The 16425-nt window shown below is 44.5% G+C and overlaps 1 protein-coding gene across 1 annotated transcript in view; it reads left to right on the forward strand.

Annotated features, from left to right (window-relative positions):
• Positions 1-14364: 14364 nt before the first annotated feature.
• The window catches only part of LOC147123203 (beta-klotho-like), a 39276-nt gene continuing 37215 nt past the window's right edge, over positions 14365-16425 (forward strand). The window contains exon 1 of the mRNA XM_085968762.1: positions 14365-15215. Coding sequence (XP_085824888.1) covers positions 14463-15215 — 753 coding nt within the window. The 5' untranslated portion in view covers positions 14365-14462. The remainder of the gene's footprint in view (positions 15216-16425) is intronic.

The following is a 16425-nucleotide window of genomic DNA, read 5'->3' on the forward strand; positions in this document are numbered from 1 at the left end:
AAGCAAAGTCCTCCAGGCATAGAATGGTGGTCATTATAATAAACTTGCTATGCATCCGTGATGCTGAGGTTGTGTTGTATTTAAATAAAACATTTGAAATTTTATTGTACCTGACTTATTTTTATTAAACAATGTTCCTGTTAAGTATGTGTATTGTATTGAACAATTAACACAAAGACTTAAACGTATAACTCAAACAGGTCTTTACTGGTTGGAGGTAGGGACTATACATAGGTCTTTACTTCATGCCCACAGGCGGGAACTGAGGGGAGATCAGTACCCACAGTACTATTTATACCCCTATGGCCAGGAGTGGTACTGCGTATCACTACGCCCAACAAGTAGTGCAGTCCTGTCCATAGGTTCAAAGTAGCACACATATTACATACACAACATTCCTCCCTTCCTAGCTTTACAGTCATCTCCCCATTTAACATAACGTAATAACATATATACATATATAACTTCAGGTTTACATAACAGAATAACATAGATACATAGATAACTTCATGTCAAAACAGATCACAGATTCAGTCTCTGCGGAAAACAGTTCACAGATTCAATCTCTGTGGTGGAGTCGGTTCACGTTGCTGGAGTGACTCATTCAATAGTCCTTCCATGGATTTAACAGTTTGAACTTCCGAACTGAATTGGCTCCGTTCGGAGGGACCACGTGTGTGATCTGGTAGAGGTAATAATGGTTCAGATGGGTCATCTTCTGTTTCGACTTTTCCTTTTCTGCTTCTTGGAGACTCTCTGGGCTCCACTGTCAGCTGCCAGCTGCATGCGCAGTTCCTCCTTCTCTCCCTCCTTTTTCCGTAGTAGAGCCACCTTCTCCCGATGTTCCGTAGACTTTCGGTGCTCCTCCATGATTTCTGTATGGTGGGAGTCGAAGTTACAAGTTGGGCAGGACAGGACATAGTAATGTTCGGTGTCGTCCTGATCTAGGCCAGCGAGAGGGTCTTCTATTTCCTCCATACCCAGCTGGGCGTTAGCCAGCTTTTGTTCCAAGTCCAGACATCTTTCCTGAAGAGACTTCTTCATGTGTACCTCTTCATCCAGCTTTTTCTGGGCTTTCAGCAAGTCGTTTACTAATGACCTCATTTGAGATTTTACTACTTCAACTTCTTTTGGAGATTGATTGATCGGACTATTCAATCCCTCTACCGGAGCAGCTGTTTCAGCGGTCTGTTGTTCTACGTTGACGTGAGTCAGCGTACTTTTGGCATCCAAGGGCTGCTCTGTTGCAGTCATCTCAGTCTGTGTTGCCACCTCAGCTCTTCCAATAACCTTTGAGAGCTCCGAACCCCTTTCGTTTGAATATTGAAGTTCGTGTTCAAGTTTTTCCCATTTCAGAGTCCTGTCCTTCAGCATATGCAGGAGTTGGCTGACCGTGGCTCTACTACGGAAAAAGGAGGGAGAGAAGGAGGAACTGCGCATGCAGCTGGCAGCTGACAGTGGAGCCCAGAGAGTCTCCAAGAAGCAGAAAAGGAAAAGTCGAAACAGAAGATGACCCATCTGAACCATTATTACCTCTACCAGATCACACACGTGATCCCATCCTCGTCGCCAGTGTTAAGTATGTGTATTGTATTGAACAATTAACACAAAGACTTAAACGTATAACTCAAACAGGTCTTTACTGGTTGGAGGTAGGGACTATACATAGGTCTTTACTTCATGCCCACAGGCGGGAACTGAGGGGAGATCAGTACCCACAGTACTATTTATACCCCTATGGCCAGGAGTGGTACTGCGTATCACTACGCCCAACAAGTAGTGCAGTCCTGTCCATAGGTTCAAAGTAGCACACATATTACATACACAACAGTTCCTGCCCGGTTTTCTCTGCCTCCGTCCTGTTGATTCACAGGGATTTGGAACTTATGTAAGTTTAAATTATTTCCTGATGGGCTGAAAGCCAATACCATTCATGCAACTTAGCGTTAGCTGACCTGCTCCCCTCACTGCAGTGACCATTTTGACATGGTTATCATTTTTTTACTTGTTTGATTACTGCTCATTGTGATATCCAACCTGAAGGACAACAGCATTGTGCGGCAGTTAATCAGTTTATATCTCAGATAATACGTATTATAAATAGCAGATTTGTTTAACCTCTTCAGACTCCCTCAGGTCCTCGAGAGTGAATCACCCGGGGTGTTGCATACAATAAGTTTGAGAATATGGTCTCTTTTACCTGTCTTCATTTTTCTGTTTCCCTCTTCAGCTTCTCTCACCCTAACTCCCTCACTCTTTTCTTTGCTTGTCTCCATCCTCTTCTGCTTCTCTATCTGTCTTTTTCTTCTTTTCTTTGGGTGGTGGTGGTGGATGTTATAGCAGGGTGTTGCAGGGATGGGAGCCACCACTGGCTGCAAGCTCCATTTTCCTCTGGGGCTTACTGGAAATGTTGTCATCAGTGGTTTCTTTCCTATCTCCTTCACCATCACTTGTGCTTACCCGCACCCCTCGCTCCCATTGCGTTCCTTATTCCTTCCCACTACCCTCTGCCCATCCAACCATTCCCTCACTCCCATCACTACCCCTTCCCATTCCCTTTTGAACAAATCATTCACCCCCTGTATCCTCATGTTGCTGTAACTCACCTCACCCTTCATCCTCCATTCATCCTCCCTCACTCCCACTGGCTCCCCCCAAGGATGGGTGGTGAGAGAAGAGGCCCCCAACCTGTTTCCCACCTCCCCTTCAACCCTCCTACACTCCCTTCCTATCCATTTCCCTCAGAGGCTTTGTTTGTTTGCAAAATTTAACGTTTTAAAATAAAGAGAGGTCAAATTGGGTGGAGGAAAAACATTCTGTTTGCTGCCTTTTTTCTATCTGTGTTTGTCTCTGTTTCTGCCTCACTTTCTTTGGTAGATAGGTGTCAGAAATTAGAACATGTACCTTTTATAACTGATCAAAACACAAGTGATAATAATTTAAGAGGCTTTGGCCTAGAAATTCAGTCGCGTTCGCGCCCACTTATTGGCTATAGAGTGGTTTGCGCCGGAAGTTTTTTAGCGCCCGAAATTCAGTTGGTCCCTAACATCGGCGTTAGCCGGTAGCGCTGCGCCGGCACCGATGACGTCATCGGTGTGCGCAGCGCCCCGGTTCCAATGCTATTCCGTGCCGATGGCCAAATTCAGTTGCGGCCGCCTCGCCCGTAGCGGCCGCAAACAGCGTTTGAAAAACGGTGCCTTGCAGCTCCGAGAGGCCGGCGCATAAAGGTGGAGGGGCGGCCGGCCGCTTTCCCGGCGGCCGCCTGGCCGCACCTCCCTCCCCGGACTCCTGCACCACCCCCCCCGCGGCATTGGTGTCTGACTCCCGCGAGCCCGGCACTTCTCCGTGGTGCCGGGCTCATTTGCCGGGGGAATCCAGCGGCGATCTCACGGCTGCAGGCAGCTCCTCCTTAAGAGAAGGAGGAGGCCTGCAGTACCCCAGCCTGCCGCACCGCATCGGGTGCCGCAGCGGCAGCTGGACACCTGAAACTGACTTTCATCGCCCCAAATGAGGCGGCCAAACCCTGCAATAGCGCCCGCCTCCGTCTTGGGGCGGCGCAACTGAATTTCAGGCGGGCGCTACGGGAATCCGGGCGAGCGCAAAATTTCGGGCACTAAAGACCTGGCGCGGCGATACTGAATTTTTAGCCCTTTCTGTTTGCTTCAAAATTCAGCATGTATATACTTTCTGAAGTTTATAGAACACAAAAAAGTTACAACAGGTGTGTGTGTCTCTCCCTCCCTCTCACAACACATACATAGCCCTTCTGTTCCAGAAAGATCATTTTACCTGAATAAAGTTTTTGAAATTTATTTTCTAGCTTCTATCAAGATCAGGACATTAGCAGTAAGGGAGAAGCAGAAGAGGGAAACAGCAAAATGAAGACAGGTAAAAGAGACCATATTCTCAAACTTATTGTGTGCAACACCCCGGGAGATTCACTCTCGAGGACCTGAGGGAGTCGGAAGAGGTTAAATAGATCTGCTATTTATAATATGTATTATCTGAGATAGAAACTGAGTAACTTTCTCTCCCATCTTTTACACTTTGTGTGGGTCACATTGTGGAAGTGGAAGTAAACAGTCTTGGTAATGGATAGGTAGTGGGATTTAAACTCAGCTCAGGGTGGAATAGGATAATGAGATTGAGAATGCTCTGGTTAAAACTGAAAGAGTGACTGGGGAGGGGGTGGAGACAGTGGTAAGGGAACAAAGTTTGTGGTGGAGGCTGAAGATGATGGTTTCAGACTTCCCAATGTTGAGCTGGAGGAAGTTGTCATTCATGCAGGATTTTATCGAACAGGCAGTTTGACTGGACGGTGGCAACTGAGGGGTCAAGAGCAGAGGTGAAGAGATAGAGTTAGGTATCATCAGCATGCCCTTGCCTGCAGATGATGTCACTGATGGGCAGCATATATATTAGGAAGATGAGGGAGCAAGGATAGGTTCCTTGTGAGACCCTAAAGGTGATGGCATTGCTGGAAATGCACTGGCTGCCTTTGGATAGGTAGAAGTGAAAGCATAGTTCAATGGAGCTGGATGTCAAAGGAGAAGCATCGGAGGAGAATGGCATAGTCTACTGCATTGAGCACTGCAGAATGAGCAAGGAAGGACAATGTACGACACAGAATTGGCCTTATCAAAACAAAATGTCTTGCTCCAGAGTTTCAGGATTTTGCTCCAACTAAATTAGATGTGCCTACACCTTGCCCCTCCAAAGGGAGACACTGGTCACACTTTATAACTGTGCTTGCTTCCCTCTAGCACTTCTGACTCACTCCTACTCTAAAAGCATCTACATGAGCTCTTCTGATATATCTTCACTACAGCAGCTCCTGTCTGTTGTTCAATGCGCAGCACCTCTGTCGTGCTCCAGACTGGAGCCTACGCACCTTTCCTATGTTGGACATAGAAACATAGAAGATAGGAGCAGGAGTAGGCCATTTGGCCCCTCGAGCCTGTTCCGCCATTTAATGAGATCATAGCTGATCATCCAAATTCAGTACCCTGTCCCTGCTTTCTCCCCATATCCCTTGATCCCTTTAGCCTTAAGAAATATATTTAACTCCTTCTTGAAAATATTTAATAAGTTGGCCTCAACTGCCTTCTGTGATAGAGAATTCCACAGGTTCACCACTCTCTGGGTGAAGAAATTCCTCCTCATCTCAGTCCTAAATGGCTTACCGCTTATCCTTAGACTGTGACCCCTGGTTCTGGACTCCCCCGCCATCGGGAACATCCTTTCTGCATCTAGTCTGTTTAGTCCTGTTAGAATTTTATAAGTTTCAATGAGATCCCCTCTCATTCTTCTAAACTCCAGCGAATATAATCCTAATCGACCCAATCTCTCTTGATACGTCATTCCTGCCATCCCAGGTATCAGTCAGGTGAATCTTCGCTGCACTCCCTCCATGGCAAGAACATCCTTCCTCAGATAAGGCGACCAAAACTGCACACAATACTCAAGGTGTGGTCTCACCAAGGCCCTGTACAACTGCAGCAAGACATCCTTGCTCCTGTACTCGAATCCTCTCGCTATGAAGGCCAACATACCATTTGCCTTCTTAACCGCCTGCTGCACCTGCATGCTTACCTTCAGCGACTGGTGCACAAGGACACCCAGGCCTCGTTGCACTTCCCCTTTTCCCAATCTATTGCCGTTCAGATAATAATCTGTCTTCCTGTTTTTGCCACCAAAGTGGATAACCTCGCATTTATCCACATTATACTGCATCTGCCATACATCTGTCCAATCACCCAATCTGTCCAAATCATACTGGAGTTTCTCTGAATCCTCATCACAGCACACACGCCCACCCAGCTTTGTGTCATCTGCAAACTTGGAGATATTACATCTAGTTCCCTCATCTAGATCATTAACATATATATTGTGAATAGCTGGGGTCCTAGCACCGATCCCTGTGGTATCCCACTAGTCACTGCCTGCCACTCGGAAAAAGACCGGCTTATTCCAACTCTTTGCTTCCTGTCTGCCAACCAGTTCTCTATCCAAGTCAGTACCTTACCCCCAATCCCATGTGCTTTAACTTTACATGCCAATCTCTTATGCGGGACCTTATCGAAAGCCTTCTGAAAGTCCAAATACACCACATCCACTGGTTCTCCCTTATCTATTCTACCAGTTACATCCTCAAAAAGTTCCAGTAGATTAGTCAAGCACGATTTACCTTTTGTAAATCTATGTTGACTTTGTCCAATCCTGTCACTGTTTTCCAAGTGCTCTGCTATTACATCTTTTATAATGGACTCTAGCATGTTCCCCACTACTGATGTCAAGCTTACCGGTCTATAATTCCCCGTTTTCTCTCTACCACCTTTTTTAAATAGTGGGGTTACATTAGCTACCCTCCAATCCATGGGAACTATTCCAGAGTCTATAGTATTTTGGAAGATGACCAGCAATGCATCTACTATTTCTAGGGCCACTTCCTTAAGTACCCTAGGATGTAGATTATCAGACCCTGGGGATTTATCGGCCTTCAATGCCATCAATTTCCCTAACACCATTTCCCTATAAATACTGATTTCATTCAATTTCTCCCTCCCATTAGACCCTATGCTCCCCGACATCTCTGGGAGGTTATTTGTGTCCTCCTTTGTGAAGACAGAACCAAAGTATGTATTTAATTGGTCAGCCATTTCTTTGTTCCCCATTATAAATTCCCCTGATTCTGACTGCAAGGGACCTACGCTTGACTTCACCAATCTTTTTCTCTTCACATATCTATAGAAGCTTTTACAGTCAATTTTTATGTTCCCTGCAAGCTTACTCTCATATTCTATTTTCCCCCTCTTAATTAATCCCTTTGTCCTCCTTTGCTGAATCCTAAACTGCTCCCAATCCTCAGGTTTGCTGCTTTTTCTGGCTAATTTATATGTCCTCTCCTTGGATCTTATGCTATCCCTAATTTCCCTTGTTAGCCATGGTTGAGTCACCTTTTTTGTTTTATTTTTATGCCAAACAGGGATGAACAAATTCTGTAGTTCATCCATGCGATCTTTAAATGTTTGCCATTGCCTATCCACTGTCAATCCTTTAAGTAACGTTCCCCAATCCATCCTAGCCAACTCGCACCTCACACCATCGTAGTTTCCTTTATTTAAATTCAGAACCCTAGTCTCTGAGTCAACTACTTCACTCCCCATCTTAATGAAGAATTCTATCATATTATGATCGCTCCTCCCCAAGGAGCCTCGCACAACAACATTGCTAATTAATCCTTTCTCATTATATAATACCCAGTCTAAGATGGCCTGATCTCTAGTTGGTTCCTCAACATGTTGGTCCAGGGAAACATCCCGTATACACTCTAGGAATTCCTCCTCCACAGTATTGTTACTAATTTGGTTAGGCCAATCTATGTGTAGATTAAAGTCATCCATGATAACTGCTGTGCCCTTATTGCATGCGTCTCTAATTTCCCGTTTAATGCCATCCCCAACCTCAGCATTACTGTTTGGGGGTCTGTATACAACTCCCACTAACGTTTTCTGCCCCTGGTATTTCTTAGCTCTACCCATACAGATTCCACATCATCAGAGCTAATATCCTTCCTTACTATTGTGTTAATCTCCTTTTAACCAGCAATGCTACCCCCACCTCCTTTTCCTTTTTGCCTGTCCTTCCTGAATATTGAATACCCCTGGATGTTGAATTCCCAGCCTTGGTCACCTTGGAGCCATGTCTCCGTAATTCCAATTACATCATATCTGTTTACATCTATTTGTGCAGCTAATTCATCCGCCTTATTACGAATGCTCCTCGCATTCCTTGCCTGGTGCCGGAACTACTTCCAACCCCATATCTTTTGTGGTTTCATCCTCCAGAATCTCCCTCACTGTTCCAGAACCCAACCTCCCTCCCAGTGCTGCCTTAACCCACCTACCTACATAAGGAATAGGAGCAGGAGTAGGCCAATCGGCCCCTCGAGCCTGCTCCACTATTCAATAAGATCATGGCTGATCTGATCCTAACCTCAAATCTTCTATCACTCTCCATCCCACCCGAACCCATGTGATCTCCCGGGAGAGGCGAAAAACCAGATAAAAAACCCAATGGCCAATTTGGGAGAAAAAATCTGGGAAATTCCTCTCCGACCCATCTAGGCGATCGAAACTCTTCCAGGAGATCACTCTGTCCCTATATTTTCTACAGTACTTACCTTCTGAAAAGGCGATCTCCACCCCAACCACGAACAGGAATAAAACCATCTCCTGAAATCTAACACAGAATTAGAACACAAGAAGTAGGAGCAGAACCAGGCTACACGGCCCCTGGGCCCTCTCCACTACCCACAGGACCATGACCATTCCAAACCTAGACTCATGTCCAATTTCCTGCCCGCTCCCCGTAACCCTTAATTCCCTTTACTTCTAGGAAACTATCTATTTCTGTTTTAAATTTATTTAATGTTGTAGCTTCCACAGCTTTCTGGGGCAGCAAATTCCACAAACCTACCACCCTCTGAGTGAAGAAGTTTCTCCTCATCTCAGTTTTGAAAGAGCAGCCCCTTATTCTAAGATTATGCCCCCTAGTTCTAGTTTCACCCATCATTGGGAACATCCTCACCGCATCCACCCGATCAAGCCCCTTCACAATCTTATATGTTTCAATAAGATCGCCTCTCATTCTTCTGAACTCCAATGAGTAGAGTCCCAATCTACTCAACCTCTCCTCATATGACCACCCCCTCATCCCCGGGATTAACCGAGTGAACCTTCTTTGTACTGACTCGAGAGCAAGTATGTCTTTTCTTAAGTATGGACACCAAAACTGTATGCAGTATTCCAGGTGCGGTCTCACCAATACCTTGTATAACTGCAGCAATACCTCCCTGTTTTTATATTCTATCCCCCTAGCAATAAAAGCCAACATTCCATTGGCCTTCTTGATCACTTGCTGCACCTACATACTAACTTTTTGAGTTTCGTGCACCAGGACCCCCAGATCCCTTTGTACTACAGTACTTTCCAGTTTCTTGCCATTAAGATAATAACTTGCTCTATGATTTTTCCTGCCAAAGTGCATAACCTCACACTTTCCAGTATTGTATTCCAACTGCCAAATCTCTGCCCACTTACTTAGCCTGTTTATGTCACTTTGCAGGTTTTTTATGTCCTCCTCACTACATTCCCTCCCATCTTTGTATCATCTGCAAACTTTGATATGTTACACTCGGTCCCCTCCTCCAAATCGTTAATATAGATTGTAAAGAGTTGGGGACCCAGCACTGACCCCTGCGGAACACCACTAGTTACTGATTGCCAGTCTGAGAACGAACCATTTATCCCAACTCTCTGCTTTCTGTTAGAGAGCCAATCCTCCACCCACGCCAGAATATTACCCTCAATCCCGTGATTTTTTATCTTGAGCAATAATCTTTTGTGTGGCACCTTGTCAAATGCCTTTTGGAAGTCTAAATACACTACGTCCACTGGTTCTCCTTTATCCACCCTGTATGTTACTTCCTCAAAGAACTCAAGCAAATTTGTCAAACATGACTTCCCCTTCATGAAACCATGCTGAGTTTGTCCTATTAAATTATGTTTATCCAAATGTCCCGTTACTGTTTCCTTAATAATGGACTCTAACATTTTACCAACCACAGATGTTAGGCTAACAGGTCTATAGTTTCCAGCCTTCTGCCTACTACTCTTTTTAAATAAGGGTGTTACATTAGCAGTTTTCCAATCTGCCGGGACCTGCTGATTCCAGGGAGTTTTGGAAAATTATTACCAATGCATCCACAATCCCTACCGCCACTTCCCTCAAGACCCTAGGATGTAAGCCATCAGGTCCAGGGGATTTATCCAGCTTGAGTCCCATTATTTTACCAAGTATCACTTCCTTAGTGATTTTAATCGTATTTAGCTCCTCCCCCCCCCTAGAGCCCCCTGTTTGTCCAGTGTTGGGATATTCTTAGTGTCCTCTACCGTAAAGACTGATACAAAATATTTGTTCAGCGTTTTTGCCATCTCCGTGTTTCCCACCATTAATTTCCCGGTCTCATCCTCTAAGGGACCAACATTTAATTTAGCCACCCTTTTTCTTTTTATATAACTATAGAAACTTTTGCTATCTGTTTTTATATTTTTTTGCTAATTTACTTTCATAATCTATCTTCCCTTTCTTAATCAATCTTTTAGTTATTTTTTGCTGTCTTTTAAAGATTTCCCAATCTTCTATCCTCCCACTAGATTTGGCTACCTTATATGCCCTTGTTTTTAGTCGGATACTATCCTTAATTACTTTACTTAGCCACGGATGGCTATCTTTTCTTTTACACCCTTTTTTCCTCAGTGGAATATATTTTTTTGGAAGTTGTAAAATAACTCCTTAAATGTACACCACTGATCATGTACTGTCTTACCCTTTAATCTATTTTCCCAGTCCACTCTAATCAATTCCGTTCTCATACCTTCATAGTCTCCTTTATTCAAGCTCAGCACGCTTGTTTGAGATCCAACCTTCTCACCCTCTACTTGAATATGGAATTCAACCATGTTATGGTCACTCATTCCAAGGGAATCCTTTACTAGGACATTTTTAATTAATCCTGTCTCATTACACAGGACCAAATCTGAGGTTGCTTGCCCCCTGGTCGGTTCAGTTACATACTGCTCAAGAAACCCATCCCTAATACACTCAATGAACTCATCCTCAAGGCTGCTCTACCCAATTTGATTTGTCCAGTTAATATGATAGTTAAAATCCCCCATAATTATAGCTGTTCCCTATTACAAGCCTCAACTATTTCCTGATTAATACTCCGTCCAACAGAGTTGCAACTGTTCGGAGGCCTATAGACTACGCCCACTAGTGTTTTTTTCCCCTTATTATTCCTTATCTCCACCCAAACTGTTTCACTATCCTGCTCCTTTGGCCCAATATCATTTCTCTGTACTATAGTGATTCCTTCCTTTATTAACATAGCCACCCCACCTCCCCTCCCTTCCTGCCTGTCCTTCCTGATTGTTAAATAACCTGGTATGTTTAATTCCCAGTCATGGTCACCCTGCAGCCATGTTTCTGTAATGGCCACAAGATCATACCGATATGTAGTTATTTGTGCCGTTAACTCATTCATTTTGTTACGAATGCTACATGCATTCAGATAAAGAACTTTCAAATATGTTTTGTGACATTTAGTTCCTGTTTTTTCCCCTTTTACTACTTTACCTTTTACTCCATACCTTCTGTCCCTTCCTGACACGTTCTGTTTTTTAATTTCCCCACTGCTACCTAAGCCTATGACCTTCTCCATTGTCATTTCTGTTATTTGCTCTCTAGAAAACTCCCCCCCACTAATTAGTTTAAAGCCCTCTCTACAGCCCTAGTTATATGATTCACCAGGACTCTAGTCCCAGCACTGGCCAAGTGGAGTCCGTCCCAATGGAACAGCTCCCTCCTGTCCCAGTACTGGTGCCAGTGTCCCAAGAAGCAAAACCCATTTCTCCCACACCAGTCTTTGAGCCACGTATTTAACTCTTTAATTTTATTTATCCTAGCCAAATTCGTTCGTGGCTCAGGTAATAACCCAGAGATTATTACCCTTGAGGTTCTGTTTTTTAATTTGACCCCTAGCTGCTCATACTCCTTTAACAGAACCTTCTTCCTTGTCCTATCTACGTCGTTTGTACCAACATGGACCACGACAACTGGATCCTCCCCCTCCCACTCCAAGTTTCTTTCCAGCCCAGAAGAGATGTCCTTAACCCTGGCACCGGGCAGGCAACACAGCCTTCGGGACTCCCGCTCTTGACTGCAGAGAACCCTATCTATCCCCCTAATGATATTATCCCCTACCACTACAACATGTCTTTTCACTCCCTCCACTTGAATGGCCCCCTGTACCACGGTGCTGTGGCCAGGTTGCTCATCCTCCCTGCAGTCCCCACTCCCGCCCTCACAGGGAGTAAGAACCTCGATCCTGCTTGACAAGAGCAAGGGCTGCGGCTCCTTCAACACTACATCCTGGATCCCTGTACCTGCCTCACTCGTAGTCACACCGTCCTGTCCCTGACCATGGACTACATCTGCAGTAATTAATTTCATAGGTGTGACCACCTCCTGAAACATAGAGTCCAGGAACTTCTCCCCCTCCCTGATGTGTCGCAGTGTCTGAAGCTCGGTCTCAAGCTCTTTAACATGGAGCTTGAGTTCCTCTAGCAACAAACATTTATCACAAATGTAATCACCGTGAGCCTCAATGGGGTCCACCAGCTCCCACATTTCGCAACAGTGGCACATCACCTGTTCACCCATATCTGTGTAATTAATTAAATTTCTTATTATTAGTTATGAAGACCCTCTGCCCCGATATAGATGATAATATTACACCACTATTTAATAGGACTTACCAACTTAAAGGTATAGAAGAGAAGGAAGAGGACCTACCAACCAGCTGTTCACCAACCTCCCTCGTGAATGCTGTCTGGGGGACCTGTCCGGTTGAATTGTTTCGCTGCTCCGCTTCCAGTACTTCTAAACCCCACCCACACCAGTGCTCCATGCTGCCAGTGCTCATGTCCCCAACCCCCTCCCTGCCTGCTCGCAGACCCTAGTCTCTCAGCTCTCCCAGACCAACTTTCCAATTACTTCTTGAGTGCTATTACTGATTACTTTCAAGCATTAGTCCCTTCCATGTCTCCAGGTCTCACAGCCCACCTCATATTCCCATGCCCTATCCCCCCATGAGTGATCCCAGAGCCCAGCCATCCCTAAAATACCAGGAGCATTCCCAGACCCCGACACTTCCACCCACCAGCCCATCTATGATTATTTCCAGGTCCAGTCCTCCTTTTACTACTGCCCAGCCTCTAAACCTTTGATTCCCCCCAGTGGTAGCACTCCAGTCCCTCCAAGCCTGACCGTCAGCAATACCTTCTCGATTGACTGCCCATATCTCTGAAGCATCTTCCTCCAATCCAATATCGGATGTCTCCCATCTTCCTGTGTGCCCGAGGCCTAAAAGGGGCAAGAGACAGATATTAAGGGTAATTTTACAAGTTTGCACTGCTGACACGGATTAAAGCGAATGGACAGAAAATCATCGGGTCTGTGCTGAATTCCTGTTATCTGCTCCTGGTAGGCAAGGTCCCGTGCCAGCAGTGCAAATTTGTATTAAGTACATCAGTAAAGGAACATATGTGAGAGTCACACAAAGAACTTGGGGACAAACAAAAGAGAAAGAAGACAGAAGGGAGGAGCGAATTACAGAAAAAATAAGGCAGAATCAATGAATAAAAAGATTTTAACCATGTGATACAGACACTCAGGCCTAGGATCCTCACCAGATCTGCTATACTCTCACCACAACTCCGGCGAGAGTCTAATAGAACCACTCGGAGACAGACCATAACCCAAATACACTGCGACCCGACCTCAGTTGGGAAATCCCAGTCGGCCTTGTAAGGAGCAGAGCGTCCACCAGCTTTTCAAAAGGCTAGCCATGTCAGAGGGGCTGAGAGACTTCATAAGGGACCCAGCATAAGACTGGAGGCCATTAGACTGAATCAGATGAGGTATAGCAGTTTCCAGAAGGACAAAGGTGGGCCCCACCAGAAAAGGTACAAATGTTAGTATAAGCCCCCTAGCACAGGGGGCCAAGTCAGTGACTGTATGGGGTCTCCTGGGAGGGTGCCTGACCACCCCTGTAATGGCAGTCAGGCTCTGGAGTTTCCAGTAGCATGGAGCAGGCAAGCACTCAAGAATGCCCGCAGTGACGCAGAAACCCATCCGCCCCCTGCTAATGAGGTACCCGCCCACTGACTCTGGCAGGGTCAGTGCTAGAGGGCACTGGCAGATGCAATCCTGACATAACTGACAGGATCATGGCTTGTGCATTTTCAGGGCCTGTAGTGAAAATGGAAGAGAGCGAAAAGAAATACAGAGAGTACAACACAAAAAGAATGGATAGTGGGGGAAATGCAGAGAAACAGTTACAGGAATAAACTTTATTTTGCTTGCGCAAAATGTCACGGGCGATCAATTATTGTGGGTGTAGGGAGAGGCTTCAGAGATAATATACAATGTGTTACAGAGTACAACACTCCTATCATTCGACAAGCAATGCCATGGAGTTCCACTAGTGTAGATAGATTGATGGATAGATAGATAAATAGATAGATACATAGATAATAATTCATTGTTGGTGGCCTACATTACTTGATATAGATCATTTTTTTCCAGTAATGTACACTTTGCAGATGATGAATTCTGACACGGACCTATCCAATGTGCTGTTTCAGCAACAATGTTTAAACAGCCCATAGCTAGAAGTCCAGAAGAAGCTAATCATTGACAGAGACCTGATAATAACCACGCAGTTAAACTAGTGCTTGGTTCACTTTTAATGGAGCCAGGCGACTGTGTTTCAGTGATGTTTTTTACAATAATGAACTGACTCAGATCTGTTTTGGGATCCACATACTGTACACACGATGAGTGAGTGTGGGTTAAGGAGACTTTTCATAACTCTCCTTTTGCTTTATATTGGAGGAAGCATTACTGTTCAAGGAGAACCAGGGGCAGGAAAAGTTGTCTGGGAGAACATATGGAGCCACAATTATATGAAGAATAGTGAGCTTTTTCTGTATGACACCTTTCCTAGGAACTTCATGTGGGGCGTGGGAAGTTCTGCATTTCAGATCGAAGGAGGTTGGAAGAAGGATGGAAAAGGACCTTCTGTCTGGGATAATTTTACCCACGCTGAATACGTCAGATTCAGCAACGCAACTGCAGATACCTCCAGTGACAGCTACACCTTCTTAGACAAGGACTTGGCGGCTCTTGAATCCTTGGGAGCCACTTCTTACCTTTTCTCCATCTCCTGGCCCCGACTATTTCCAAATGGAATGGTGAAATCTTTCAACAACAAGGGTTTCCAGTACTACAATACGCTTATCGACTCCCTGATACAGAGAAAAATGATTCCCATTGTCACCCTCTACCACTGGGATTTGCCTTTAGCATTGCAAGAGCAGTATGGAGGCTGGAGCAGCGAGGCTATGATTGATATATTTAATGAATACGCTAAATTCTGCTTTCAGGAATTTGGGGATCGTGTTAAATTTTGGATCACAATCTACAATCCTTTCCTAATTGCCTGGCATGGATACAAAACAGGGGAATATCCCCCTGGACAGAGAGAGAACCCTGCAGCAATGTATAGTGTAGGGCACAACCTGATTAAGGTAAAATATAAATAAAAATTCATTGTATTTTACATTTTTTCACTGCTTTAATTTAACATTACAGAGATATTCCTCTGTTAAAGGAAAGTGCATTTTTTCTCCAAAATGAATGGCCTGCTATTGAAATTATAGTAACATGTAGCCTTGTAATTTGATTTTCGAGAATGTGAATTTGTTAGTGGATCATTAATTACGGAGAATAACGGGCATTCTCCCGCTTTCCCCTGTGACTAGATGATGTTTATGTAGCTGTGTTGCTCTTGACTTACTCTCTTGTCTCTGTCTCTGATGTCCTCAATCCCCTCCAAGTCTATCACTGTTTGCCTGACTTACTTCTATTTTGCGAACCGCACTGGGATGTTTTTAACCTTAAAGGCGCTACATAAATTCAAGGAGATGATGGAGTTTCTATTCTCAAAGGCTGAGACTGCCTCCTCCTCCCTCAGCCTCTCATTATGTTTAAGTCACTATATAAATGTAAGTTATTGTTGACTAGCTGATCTGACTCTAGACTAACATTAATACAGCGTACAAAAGCAAAATACTGCGGATGCTGGAAATCTGAAATAAAAACAGAAAATGCTGGAGATACTCAGCAGGTCAGGCAGCATCTGTGGAGAGAGAAACAGAGTTAACGTTTCAGGTCGATGACCCTTCGTTAATACTGCGTAAACGGTTTTAAAAATTGTCTTGCAGAACTCTGTTAATTTAAATAAGATGCAGTAAATAAATCCCTCATTATTCATCATTTGTCCTCTAGCTCTCTGCTGGTTTATTTTCTGAAAGCAATCTATAAAGTCTTACGGGATTCTAAAGTATTTTTAAACAGACTGAACTATAGCAGGGGTGTCCAACCTCTTTGTTAGTATACATTATTTAATTGTGTACCATGGAATCCCACTGGTCATATATACACTAGTTGTATACCATGGAATCCCTCGGGACACATTTACTATACTTTTGGAATGGAGTTTCTTTACTTGGCACAACAGCATAAACTGTACATGTTCCCATATGAATGTATTTTTGGTTTGGTAATGGAACATATAGAGGGTGAACTCCAGTCCTGGGGTTTTTGCAACAACACAGTAAAGAGCTGGGGGAGTGGGAGTTCCTGTTTATTTTAAGCTGGTAACCTCCTTTGGCCTGAGGTTCTCCTCCCACCTTTTCTAGGATGAAAGTTTTGAGGCGTCAAATAGCAGTAGCTTCC

The sequence above is a fragment of the Somniosus microcephalus genome, chromosome 2, assembly GCF_052327205.1.
Source record: "Somniosus microcephalus isolate GS21.2 chromosome 2, FLI_Smic_1.0, whole genome shotgun sequence".
In the NCBI taxonomy this organism is placed as follows: domain Eukaryota; kingdom Metazoa; phylum Chordata; class Chondrichthyes; order Squaliformes; family Somniosidae; genus Somniosus; species Somniosus microcephalus.